Raw genomic sequence first — 10,198 nt, forward strand, 5'->3', positions numbered from 1 at the left:
AAAGTGCACTGCCCCGCGGATTAGTAGCTAGGGTGTCAGAGATCAGATGATCTTGGTGTTGACAGCAAGGTTTCCCGGGCTCCTGGGGACATGCTACTGGCGAGATGCCAAGAAAGCGGCGCTAGGACCCCCGGGCCGAGCAAGGGTTAGGTAGGCAAGGGGGAAATGCCTTACATGGTCCCCCGAGGTCACCATCTGAGCCTGCTGCCCAAAATAGCCCTTGGCATGAGCTCGCTTGCCTCATGGCGGCGAGATGGCTGCTGTCTCCGAACTCGTAGGGTTGGGTGGCCCACGGGACCCTGTGCGCCCGGAGCCCCCTCCCACCCGCTTCCATCATGTGCACGGAGCCAACATCCGCGTGGACCCGTCGGGGACGCGAGCCACACGCGTGGAGAGCTTCGCCCACGGTGTGTGCTTCAGTCGCGAGCCCCTGGTCCCGGGCCAGGTATTCCTAGTGGAGATAGAGGAAAAAGAACTGGGCTGGTGCGGGCATCTGCGTCTTGGCCTGACCGCTCTGGATCCGGCCACTCTGGCCGCTGTGCCCGAGTTTTCACTGCCTGACCTGGTCAGCCTTGGCCACAGCTGGGTCTTTGCCATCACACGCCACCACAACCGCGTGCCCCGGGAGGGTCAAGCAGATGCAGAGTCGGCGGCCCCCAGCCGCCCCCAAGCCCTCTTGGTTGAACCCTACCTGCGCATCGAGCAGTTCCGAATACCCCGGGACCGCCTGGTGGGCCGCAGCCGGCCAGGCCTCTATAGCCACCTCTTGGACCAGCTCTATGAACAAAACGTGCTGCCTCCTACAGCGCGTCGTAGCCGCCTGGGTGTTCTCTTCTGCCCGCGTGAGGATGGGACCGCCGACATGCACATCGTCATCAACGGGGAAGACATGGGCCCCAGTGCCCGGGGGCTGCCCACTGCCCGGCCCCTCTACGCTGTGGTAGATGTGTTTGCCTCCACCAAGAGTGTGCGCCTGGTCCAACTGGAGTATGGCTGTACGTATTCCATCCCTCTAGCTCAGTGTAGGACCAGGCACCTGCTAGGACTCCACAGCCAGCTAGTAAGGCCTTAGATTGTCCAGCACTAGTTTTGAAGATGGAGAATCTGGCTTCGCTTAGGGCGTCTGCTTGTGATTTTGCTCACATTACTCTCTGGCTGTCGGCCTACCTCAGTACACTCATCTCAACTGCTCAGCTAAGACCCTACAGGTCCCCTTTAGTTTGGACGATGTTTCAATAGGGATTTTGTTTGTTTGATGTTTTCGTCCTGGAAACCGAGTCAGGGTCTCATGCATGCTAGGCAAACATTCTTGCTGTGTTGCACACACCAGCGCCTAAGACAGGGATTCTAAAACCAACTTTAGACCTGGGGCTTCTTGAGAATTTTGTACATTTTTATTTTTCGTTTTCTGAGACCAATTCACTCTGTACCTCAGGCTGGTCTGGAACCTGGTAGTTCAGTCAGGCCTCAAACTTCCATGACAATCCTTTCTGTCTCAGCCTGCTGGGGGTTGGGATTAGAGTCATGAGTCACCACATTCAGCTAGGAGTTGTGTCTTTCTTTTCTTTTCTTTTTTCTTTTTCTTTTTTCCAAGACAGGGTTTCTCTGTGTAGCTTTGCGCCTTTCCTGGATCTCGCTCAGTAGACCAGGCTGGCCTCGAACTCACAGAGATCTGCCTGGCTCTGCCTCCCGAGTGCTGGGACTAAAGGCGTGTGCCACCACCACCTGGCGAGTTGTGTCTTTCTTAGATGTTCACAGATTTAGGACCTATCGGTGTAGAGCCGTCCCAGAGCCCAGACTGAGAACTTTTAAATTCTGAGGTCTGGCTCATTGCAGCCCAGGAAACCTTTCACATATACCTCTGGTCATGTGTCATGAATTTGTTGAGCTGGAACCTGCTCTGTACTGAGCTGTGAGTAAAGGCAGGAGTTGGGCTGTGTTATAATGGAAGCAGGTGTGGTCAGAGTCTCAGGGAGAGGTGTATGTCAGCTGTACAAGCAGCCCCACCAGGCAGGCTGAGCCTGAGTAGAAAGTCATTCCCAGGCTGATGGCAAATAAGGCACTGAGACGTAGATCTTCCCAGTCCCAGTGTTAACTCCCCCAGATTGACAGACATCTTTCCACAGTGCCGTCCCTGCAAACCCTGTGCCGTCTGGTGATCCAGAAGAGTGTGGTGCACAGGGTGGCCATTGATGGGCTCCAGCTGCCCAAAGGACTGAAGGATTTCTGCAAGTATGAATGAAGACCTGTGGCCACGGGAGCAAAGCCACAGAAGTGCATCCTGCTTCCAGAGCCGTGGCTCATCTGAAGCTGGCCACACGGCTAACGATCAGGGCCGGAAATAAATAACTGGTGTTGATGTTCTGAGCACTGGAGGTCTCCTTGCCTCTGCAGCCTTGGAAGAGGCCCTTCTGGAGCCACCAGGTCAGAGAAAGTGTTTTAGAACCCATCTAGATCAGGGCTCCCTGGTGTGTACGCCCCTTTGAATTGTCTGGGGCACTTGGTGAGTGCCAATGCACCGCACACGCCCCTCCATATTCTCCTTTGGTTTGTGGTTTGTCAGGGAATTAAACCCAGTCATCATGGCTTTTTGTGTTGTCTTGTTTTAGACTAGGTCTTACCTGCAGCCTAGGCTGGCCGTAGACTTCTGAGATTAAAGGCGTGAGCCTTCATGCCTGACTTGACACTGTTTTTTTGTAAAGGAGTCTCTTCAGAGAGTCTAATACATGGTTAGAGTGGAGAGGCATTTCTCTAGATCAGAGGTTTCACCTTTGAAAGACTATGTATTGTTTTTGGAGTGTTTGAGACAGGGTCTTACTCTGTAGCACAGGCTGGTCTTGAACTGTGGCAGCCCTGCTATCTCCACCTGAGGGCACAGGCATGACCTCCTGGTTCTGGCTTCTGCCTTTTGCGGTACTAGGGATTGAGTTTAGTGCATTCATATATATAAATAAATAAATCTTGGGAAAAAAACCAGGAGGGTCACCTGTGATCCAGTTTGCCTTCCAACTTGCCATAAATGGAGGATGATCTTAGATTTCTGATCCTCCTGCCTCTACCACCTGAATGCTGAGATCACAGGCATGTGCCCTATGCTCGGTTTATGTGGTAGTGAATGATTGGATACCTTGACTCATACCGTAAGGCACAGAGCACCGGGCTCATTTATTTGTATCTCTGGTTATTAAGCTTCCTTAGGGACAATCTCATCTCACCTCACAACTCCTGGTGGGGTTGGAGGCAGTATCACCCCCACTTTGTAGATGAGGATATTGAGGAACAAAACTCTAGGTGAAGCCATGTGTGGGGGCACACACCTACATTCCCAACACCTAGAAGGCTGAGGCAGGAAGATCAAGGGTTTGAGGCCAGTCACACAAAAGCAAAGACAGGCTGGCCATGGTGGTTCACGCCTTTAATCCCAGCAAGCTAACAGGAGATAGGCCCGGGACAGGAAGTAGATCACAGGGAGCCCAGGCCAGCCAGGGTCATGTAGCTTGATCCTGTCGCAAAAACAAAAACAAAAACAAAAAAAAAACAATAAAAAGCAAAAAACTAGAATGTAGTTCTGAGGCAGGGCTCACTCCTAACATTTGCAAAGGCCTGGTTTCTATCCCTAGCACCAGAAAAAAGCAAAACAAGACCACCTGTCCAAGTTGATCTTGACCAAGATAGCGCCAAGAGCCCAGAACATCCTGGTCCCGGCCAGGCGCCCGTTCAACGCTCCCATTGTGACCTATATGTTCTATAATGAACAGGTGAGTATTGTGAGGTAGGGTCCGGGGTAAAGGGACTATGAGGTGACATTGCAGAAAACTGGAGACAGGGCAGGAGGGATAGGGCTGTTCCCTCACACACAGGGACTTTGGGGCAGCCATGTCCTACTTCATGTCTCCACAAACTCATCTGGGGCTTCTGCCTTCTGGCCAAGGTGAGAGGGGGTCCTGGAACTGGAGGGCACCACAGCTTCCCATGTGGAGTTGCTTCCTGGCTTTGGGGAGGAGGTTCTGCTGGATGCTTTGGGGCTGACCATGGAATCCATTTTCTTGGAAGAGAAGATTTCCAAAAGGCCTTGCCAATTACTAATTACCCACTTACTCACTTATTTAACAAACACTTTTCCATCACCTGCAGTATGGGAGTCCCATGGCTGGAGTTATAGAGATGAGTAATGCTTACATTCCCAACCTCTGACAGTCCTCTTGGGCTGCTTCTGACTGCCCCTGCTCCCAGGCCCTGCCCCTCAGGGCCTCTTCCTCCGAGAGACCAAGAATAACACTCCGTCTCATTCCTGTCTCTGCAGGTGGGGCCGCTGCTTCGGGTCCGTCCCTTGGCCTCTATAGTGCTGCAGAGCCAGTGGTGGTGGCGTCTGGTGGATTAGGTCCACTCGGCCAGAAAGCCGAGCAGGTGGTACCTGCTGCTGCCCAGGCCTGGGGCCCTACCTTGGCAGTGCCCGAAGCCAGGGGCTGCTCTGGGGGTGCTAGCTGGGAGACACCGCGGAGGAAGGAATACAACCGATACTGCCCCAAATTGCCCCCCATGAGGCAGCTGGAGACCTTGGGCTGGCCAGACCCCTGCTCCCGAAGCAGAGCTCCTCACCTGGGTGGCCCTAACAGGCCCAGGCCCGTGCTGCTGTGTGGGCTGTCACCAGGGGTTCTGACGATGTCCTCCGAGGCAGGTGGGAAGGAGGCTGGCTCCCAACCTGACATCTGCATCCTTACCTTAGCCATGATGATCGCTGGCATCCCCACAGTACCTGTTCCAGGCCTGCGGGAAGAGGACCTGATCCGGGCAGCTCAAGCTTTCATGATGGCCCATCCAGAGCCAGAGGGAGCTGTGGAGGGGATGCAGTGGGAGCAGGCACATGCCCACATGGCCTCTGGACAGATGCCTCTAGTGAGATCCAGGAGGGGCTCCTGCTTGTAGCCAGATGAAATAGCATGAGATACATAGGGTGGCTTCTCCGTATGGTTTTTGGGCAGATAAGGTTCGGGATGGCTATGGCAGGGATGGGAAGAGGGTGTGGGTAACTGAGCCATCCTGATAAATTGCACTGCTTTGTTAGGACCACCCCCAGAAAGCTCTTGATACCATTAAGAGATCTGACAAGGTTAAATCAAGTTACCTAGGTGGGAAGCTCTGTTGAGAGAGTATAGAGGCTTACTTTGTACTGAGGAACCTGAGAAATTGTTGTCTAAAGTTCTAGACGACATGGATTTTCCTCCTGCCTTGTGTCCCAGCTAGGACTGTAGGCAAATGATGGGAGACACGTGGCTGAGCAAACGCTACGAATCCAGACAAATAGAAACTCATTCTTTTATATGACCAACCCTGTGAGGATGCCCATTTTACAGATCAACTGAGGCCTAGAGAGCTGCGTGCTGGGAGTCTCACAGCTAGAAAAACCAGAACCAGGCCTAAAAACTATGGCAGGTCAACAAAGAACAGAGGCAACGCCGCCACGTACACCACCCCACCTGTTCTCTTCCCGCACTGCTCCCAAGGACCACGTATAAACCAGACAAGACAACCGTGGGGTACAACATTCACTTTACTGACCCCATGGTGGGGTGGGAAACACTGGGAAGCCTGGCCGGGCCAGCACAGCAGCCTCTTCCTCTGTGGGAAGGCTCCAGGGCTAGCATCAGGAGAATCATCTCATGACTGGGGCAGTAGTTACCAACACTGAACCTTCAACCTCATCACCCACCATCTCCCTCAAGGAATCCCTTGTTTTCAGAAATTTCTTGAGCTGTACCCCTTTCCCTTACGAAAAAGTTGTCAAAACCTAAGCCAGAATGTATGACAGAGACCATATTCGACCAAAGCCCACAATATTTACTACTGAGCTCTTAACAGAAAACATTGTTTTATGGAGCTTGACACATTCTAGATAGAAGGCTGGGGTAGGGCAAGAGACTTCTGAAGGAAGCATAACTGTGTGGGTAGTGGAGCAGATATGAATGAACATATGTACATGAACATTTCAGGGTGTCAACATAATCAGAAGTTGGGCCTGTGACCCAGGCCTATAATCCCACATACTCAGGAGGCTAGTTAGGAGGCTTACAAGTTTAAAGCCAGCCTGTCAATAGAATGAGTTCAAGACTAGATATAGATGGGCAACCTAGTGAGAGTATCTGAAAAAGAGGCAGTGGAGCCGGGCGGCGGCGGCGCACGCCTTTAATCCCAGCACTCGGGAGGCAGAGCCAGGCGGATCTCTGTGAGTTCGAGGCCAGCCTGGTGTACGGAGCGAGATCCAGGACAGGCACCAAAACTACACAGAGAAACCCTGTCTCCAAAAACCAAAAACCAAAACCAAAACAAAAAAAAGAGGCAGTGGTCAGCGAGAGAGAGAGAGAGAGAGAGAGAGAGAGAGAGAGAGAGAGAGAGAGAGAGAGAGAGAGGATCAGTCTCAGCTATGTGGTGAGTTGAGAGGCTGTCTCAGAATAAGAGATTAAAAAAAGAGGCAGTGGCAGAGTGTCTGCCTGACGTATGGACTGCTCTGGGTTCAGTTCCCAGTCCTGGGTCTGTATGGGTGGTCAGAGCTGTACCTGCTCGTAAGGGCCGATCCAGCTGTCGGCCAGCTCCCTAAGGGTGCTATAGCGGCGCTCGAACTCCTCCTTGCTACAGTGCTGCAGGAGCTGACCTACCTCCTCAGTGAGGAGGGTCACGGCCAGGTGCTTATCCAGGGCGGCACTCCACTTGCTCCCCAGGATGCTGTCGAGACTGGTGGCGCAGCCCGAGGCCCACTGAGCCTGAAGCATGTCAGGCTGGAGGACCTGGTGGCGGGCGCTGAGCATGGCCAGGATGTGGCGGCAGGGCAGGTGGAAGGCTTGGTTAAAGTAGCAGCTGCAGCTGGCCGGGGACTGGGGCTGGACATTGTGCGTATCCTCCAGAATCTGTATGTTCACTTTTTCTGAGCCGGAGCCAATGAGGTGCATGGATTTCTGGACCACAGCAAGCTCACCTAGGCAGAGTTGGGCAGCCGGCCCCGTGCAGATGGCATTGAGGGAGTGCTGGATACGGGCTTCCACCAACTGCTCTGTGCTGGGGTTTTCAAGGCTGGCATCTGGAGGAGTGTGAGTGTTCTCGGGAGTCACAGCCAGGCTGAAGCTTGCTTTGTCAGAAGGGTTCTGCTGCATGTATCGGAACACGGATGCCATGCCTTGTTTCTCAAATGGGGTGGTGCCAAAAAACTGACTGAGGATGTGGGCTGTGACCTCCAGGCTCTGGAAGTATCGGTTGCTCTGGGCTCGGCTTCTCCAGCGGTGGGCCAGCCAGATGCGGTCATTGAGCAACCAGTGTGAGTGGAGCTCAGGCAGCCTGCTGGAGGGGATGCAGTTGCTCAGGAGTGTGTACAGCTTCCGCAGGTTGCCAGCTGTGGCCGAGCACATGGTGCTCTGCAGGGAGGACAGGAGGACACTTTGTACCGGCTGCTCTAGGGACAGCTGATAGAACTTACCCTGGAGGAACTTACAGATGTGGAAGGCTGAGAGCAAGACCTCAGCCGCGGGGAACTCCATGGTCAGGGTGGGCAGCAGGAGGAAGTGGGGATCCACCAGGATGGTACAGACTCTTTCCCATGCTGGGTTAAACTTTTTGAACACCTGGAGCATCTGGGCCAGGCCTCTGGCATCTTCATTGGTAGGGATAGCAAAATACACTGCTCGGGCAAGAGGACCCTCAAGCTGTACCCGGGGTCCGTCTACCAGGAAGGTGTATAACACCTTGCCTCTTGGGTTATAGGTCCGGTGGATAAATAAGACCTCGGGGAAATGAGCAAAGAGATCTTGCATGAAGCAGCTTTGGTAGTTGAAGGCATCTAGCTGAGGGTTCTTGCCAACCTCGTGCAGAAGCGTAGAAGGGCTTGAGTCCTCAATAAGAAGTCCATTCAGCATGGTGAGGGCCATGGAGGAGCCGGGAGGTATCTAAAGCCCACGCTAGGATGCTTCCTCTGCAGGATTGCCTTGCCGTCAGGAAAGCATTACGTTTCTCAAGTGCCACATAATTGGATGCCTGAAGCTAGACTGTAGTTTTAGATTTTTGTTCCAATGGGCCTATGGAAAGGAAGAGACACTTAAAAAAGTAAGGACCTGGCTCTTCACTTATTTATCCAGACAATAATTCAATATTTATCAATTTTTATCAAATACATGGCCCTATATTTTCTAGGGGCAGATATACAACAAGTACATAAGGATACATTGGATAATGGTTATAGAAAAATGAGAAACAGGTCAGAGAGTATGTTGGGGAAGGCAGGACACATTAAAGTGGCAAGGTCTCTCTAGGGAAGATTACCCTGGATATGAGATGGAAATAACAAGCCAGCCATGGAAACGTTTGGTTCCCAGGGACTTAATAGGCATGGAGCCAGTGTAGTGGTACGTACTTGTGATCCAAGCTACCACAAAGGCTGAGGCAGAAGGAGCAGGCTGGACCAGTTTAAAACCAGTACAATTTAGGGAGAACCTGTCCCCAAACACAAAACCCCTAACAGCAACACAGACACACACACATACATACCAAAACCCAAACCCAAACCAACGGCCTGGGGAGTTGGGTGTGGTAACACACACACCTGAAATTCCAGCACTTGGGAGGTGGAGGCAGCTGGGTCAACTCAAGGTCATCTTGGATGATATGTGATCCTGTCTCAGGAATAAAGACTCTGGGCTGGAGGATACAGCTCATTGGCAGTACAGGGGATTGAAAACATATGGCCTTTATTCTTTTTCTACACAAGGGCACTGCTGTGTGGACCTGGCTTGCCCCAGGTCCTAAGAGCTGGGATTCAGGCATGTGTCACTACATACAATTCTTTTTTAAAATGACCTTCTGGATGTTTGTACAGCCTTTACGTTCACAAATTCTTGTAATTCTTAAAAACTCTTTTTGTCCTGATATATACCAGAAAAAAAAGCAATCACTCAAAATTTGCTGTGAAATACTGGGCAAGCCAGTGGCCCTCTCTGAAAACCGAATTCCTTTCACTATAACCCGGGGCTAACAGTTGTGTTTAGCTTTTCCTGTTTCTACATATATCCCGATTGACTGCAAGGCCTTATGCAAATGTTTCCTGTTTGGCTCCATGTACTGTCCCCATTTCGCAGATGAGAGTCTCAGGTTCAAAGACAGATGAGAGACAGAGAGGTTCAAAGACGTAGGTTCAAAGACAACTGGAAGCCGAGTCTTGGGCTCCAGATCCTGATAGCATCCTATAGGGTCCAAAAAAGTGGACCAGGAAGGGAAGGCGGCCTCTGACCTCACCTGAGTCCGGGTGTGGGACGCGGAAGCTGAGGTTCACGTTCGAGCCCAGCGGAGCCGAAATCTACCTCCCACTGGCGGGAGCTGTATGCCCTAAGCGCTGCACCCGGGGTCCACGCCTCTCCTGCTGAGACCGCTCACCCACCGGCAGACAGCAGACGCGGCAGCCATTTCTCCCACTGGGCCCGCCTCCGACTGACTGACGCCCTGGCTTACCAATCACCACGCCAGCTTCTCAAAGACTCAGGCCAAAGGACTAAAGAGCACGCCGTCCAACTTGGGAGCTACGGACCAATCCTGGACTGGCAGCTCCTGGGCGGGCGCTGTTGCCAGGGTTACGGGGGCTCGGCCGGAGGTAGCCAATGAGAGCCTGTGGAAGGATGTTCGCTCCGGGAACCGGCGGCCCTAGGGCGGAACCTCCCTTCGGTCTAAGGGGGTTGGAAAAACCGCACCTTTCAAAGGTCAAAACGGAAAATAAAAAGCCCTGTTTTATAAGGGAACCTTTTTGTTTGTTGGGTACGGAGCTGTCGAGCTCCGAGGAGACAGATGGATGGGAGGAGGTGCAAAGGTCGTACTCCGTTCTCCGCCTCGTGGAGAAACTGAGGCCTGTAATTCCAGCTCTTTAAGGATCGAGAGTTTGAAGCTAGCCTAGGAAACCTAGTAAGACCAAGTCTTAAAAAGCTGGGTGTGGTAGTACACGCCTTTAATCCCCCCCACCCCCACCCGCGCTCGCGCTCAGGAAGCAGAAGCCAGCCTGGACTACTTATCAAGTTCCAGGCTAGGCCTTTCTCAAAAATAAAACAATTTAAGTTAGGAATTTGCCAACAGCGTCCCAGAAGTGTGGCTCGAAGTAAAATCTAGGATTTGGGTCTCCTCCCTCCCGGTCTTGTGGTCCCTTTCCTGAACAGAATGAACAAGGCACCCTAAC

The 10,198-nt window shown here is 52.5% G+C and overlaps 3 protein-coding genes across 3 annotated transcripts; 2 read left to right on the forward strand and 1 right to left on the reverse strand.

The window, feature by feature from the left end:
* Nucleotides 1–7: 7 nt before the first annotated feature.
* Neurl2 (neuralized E3 ubiquitin protein ligase 2) lies at nt 8–2,587 on the forward strand. The gene is made up of 2 exons (XM_006970977.4): nt 8–995; nt 2,127–2,587. Exons 1-2 carry the CDS (start codon nt 254–256, stop codon nt 2,240–2,242), a joined length of 858 nt encoding a protein of 285 aa, XP_006971039.2. The 5' UTR covers nt 8–253; the 3' UTR covers nt 2,243–2,587.
* A 1,177-nt stretch (nt 2,588–3,764) lies between these two features.
* Spata25 (spermatogenesis associated 25) lies at nt 3,765–4,952 on the forward strand. Its single transcript, XM_006970978.4, has 2 exons — nt 3,765–3,931; nt 4,304–4,952. The coding sequence occupies exons 1-2, from the start codon at nt 3,877–3,879 to the stop codon at nt 4,924–4,926; spliced, it is 678 nt and encodes a 225-aa protein (XP_006971040.1). The 5' UTR covers nt 3,765–3,876; the 3' UTR covers nt 4,927–4,952.
* Nucleotides 4,953–5,533: 581 nt separating this feature from the next.
* Zswim1 (zinc finger SWIM-type containing 1) lies at nt 5,534–9,507 on the reverse strand. Its single transcript, XM_006970979.4, has 2 exons — nt 9,274–9,507; nt 5,534–8,060 (listed from the first exon to the last, which is right to left on the reverse strand). The coding sequence occupies exon 2, from the start codon at nt 7,911–7,913 to the stop codon at nt 6,543–6,545; it is 1,371 nt and encodes a 456-aa protein (XP_006971041.2). The 5' UTR covers nt 7,914–8,060; nt 9,274–9,507; the 3' UTR covers nt 5,534–6,542.
* Between the last annotated feature and the right edge of the window lie 691 nt (nt 9,508–10,198).

Source organism: Peromyscus maniculatus, chromosome 4 (assembly GCF_049852395.1).
Source record: "Peromyscus maniculatus bairdii isolate BWxNUB_F1_BW_parent chromosome 4, HU_Pman_BW_mat_3.1, whole genome shotgun sequence".
Taxonomy (NCBI): domain Eukaryota; kingdom Metazoa; phylum Chordata; class Mammalia; order Rodentia; family Cricetidae; genus Peromyscus; species Peromyscus maniculatus.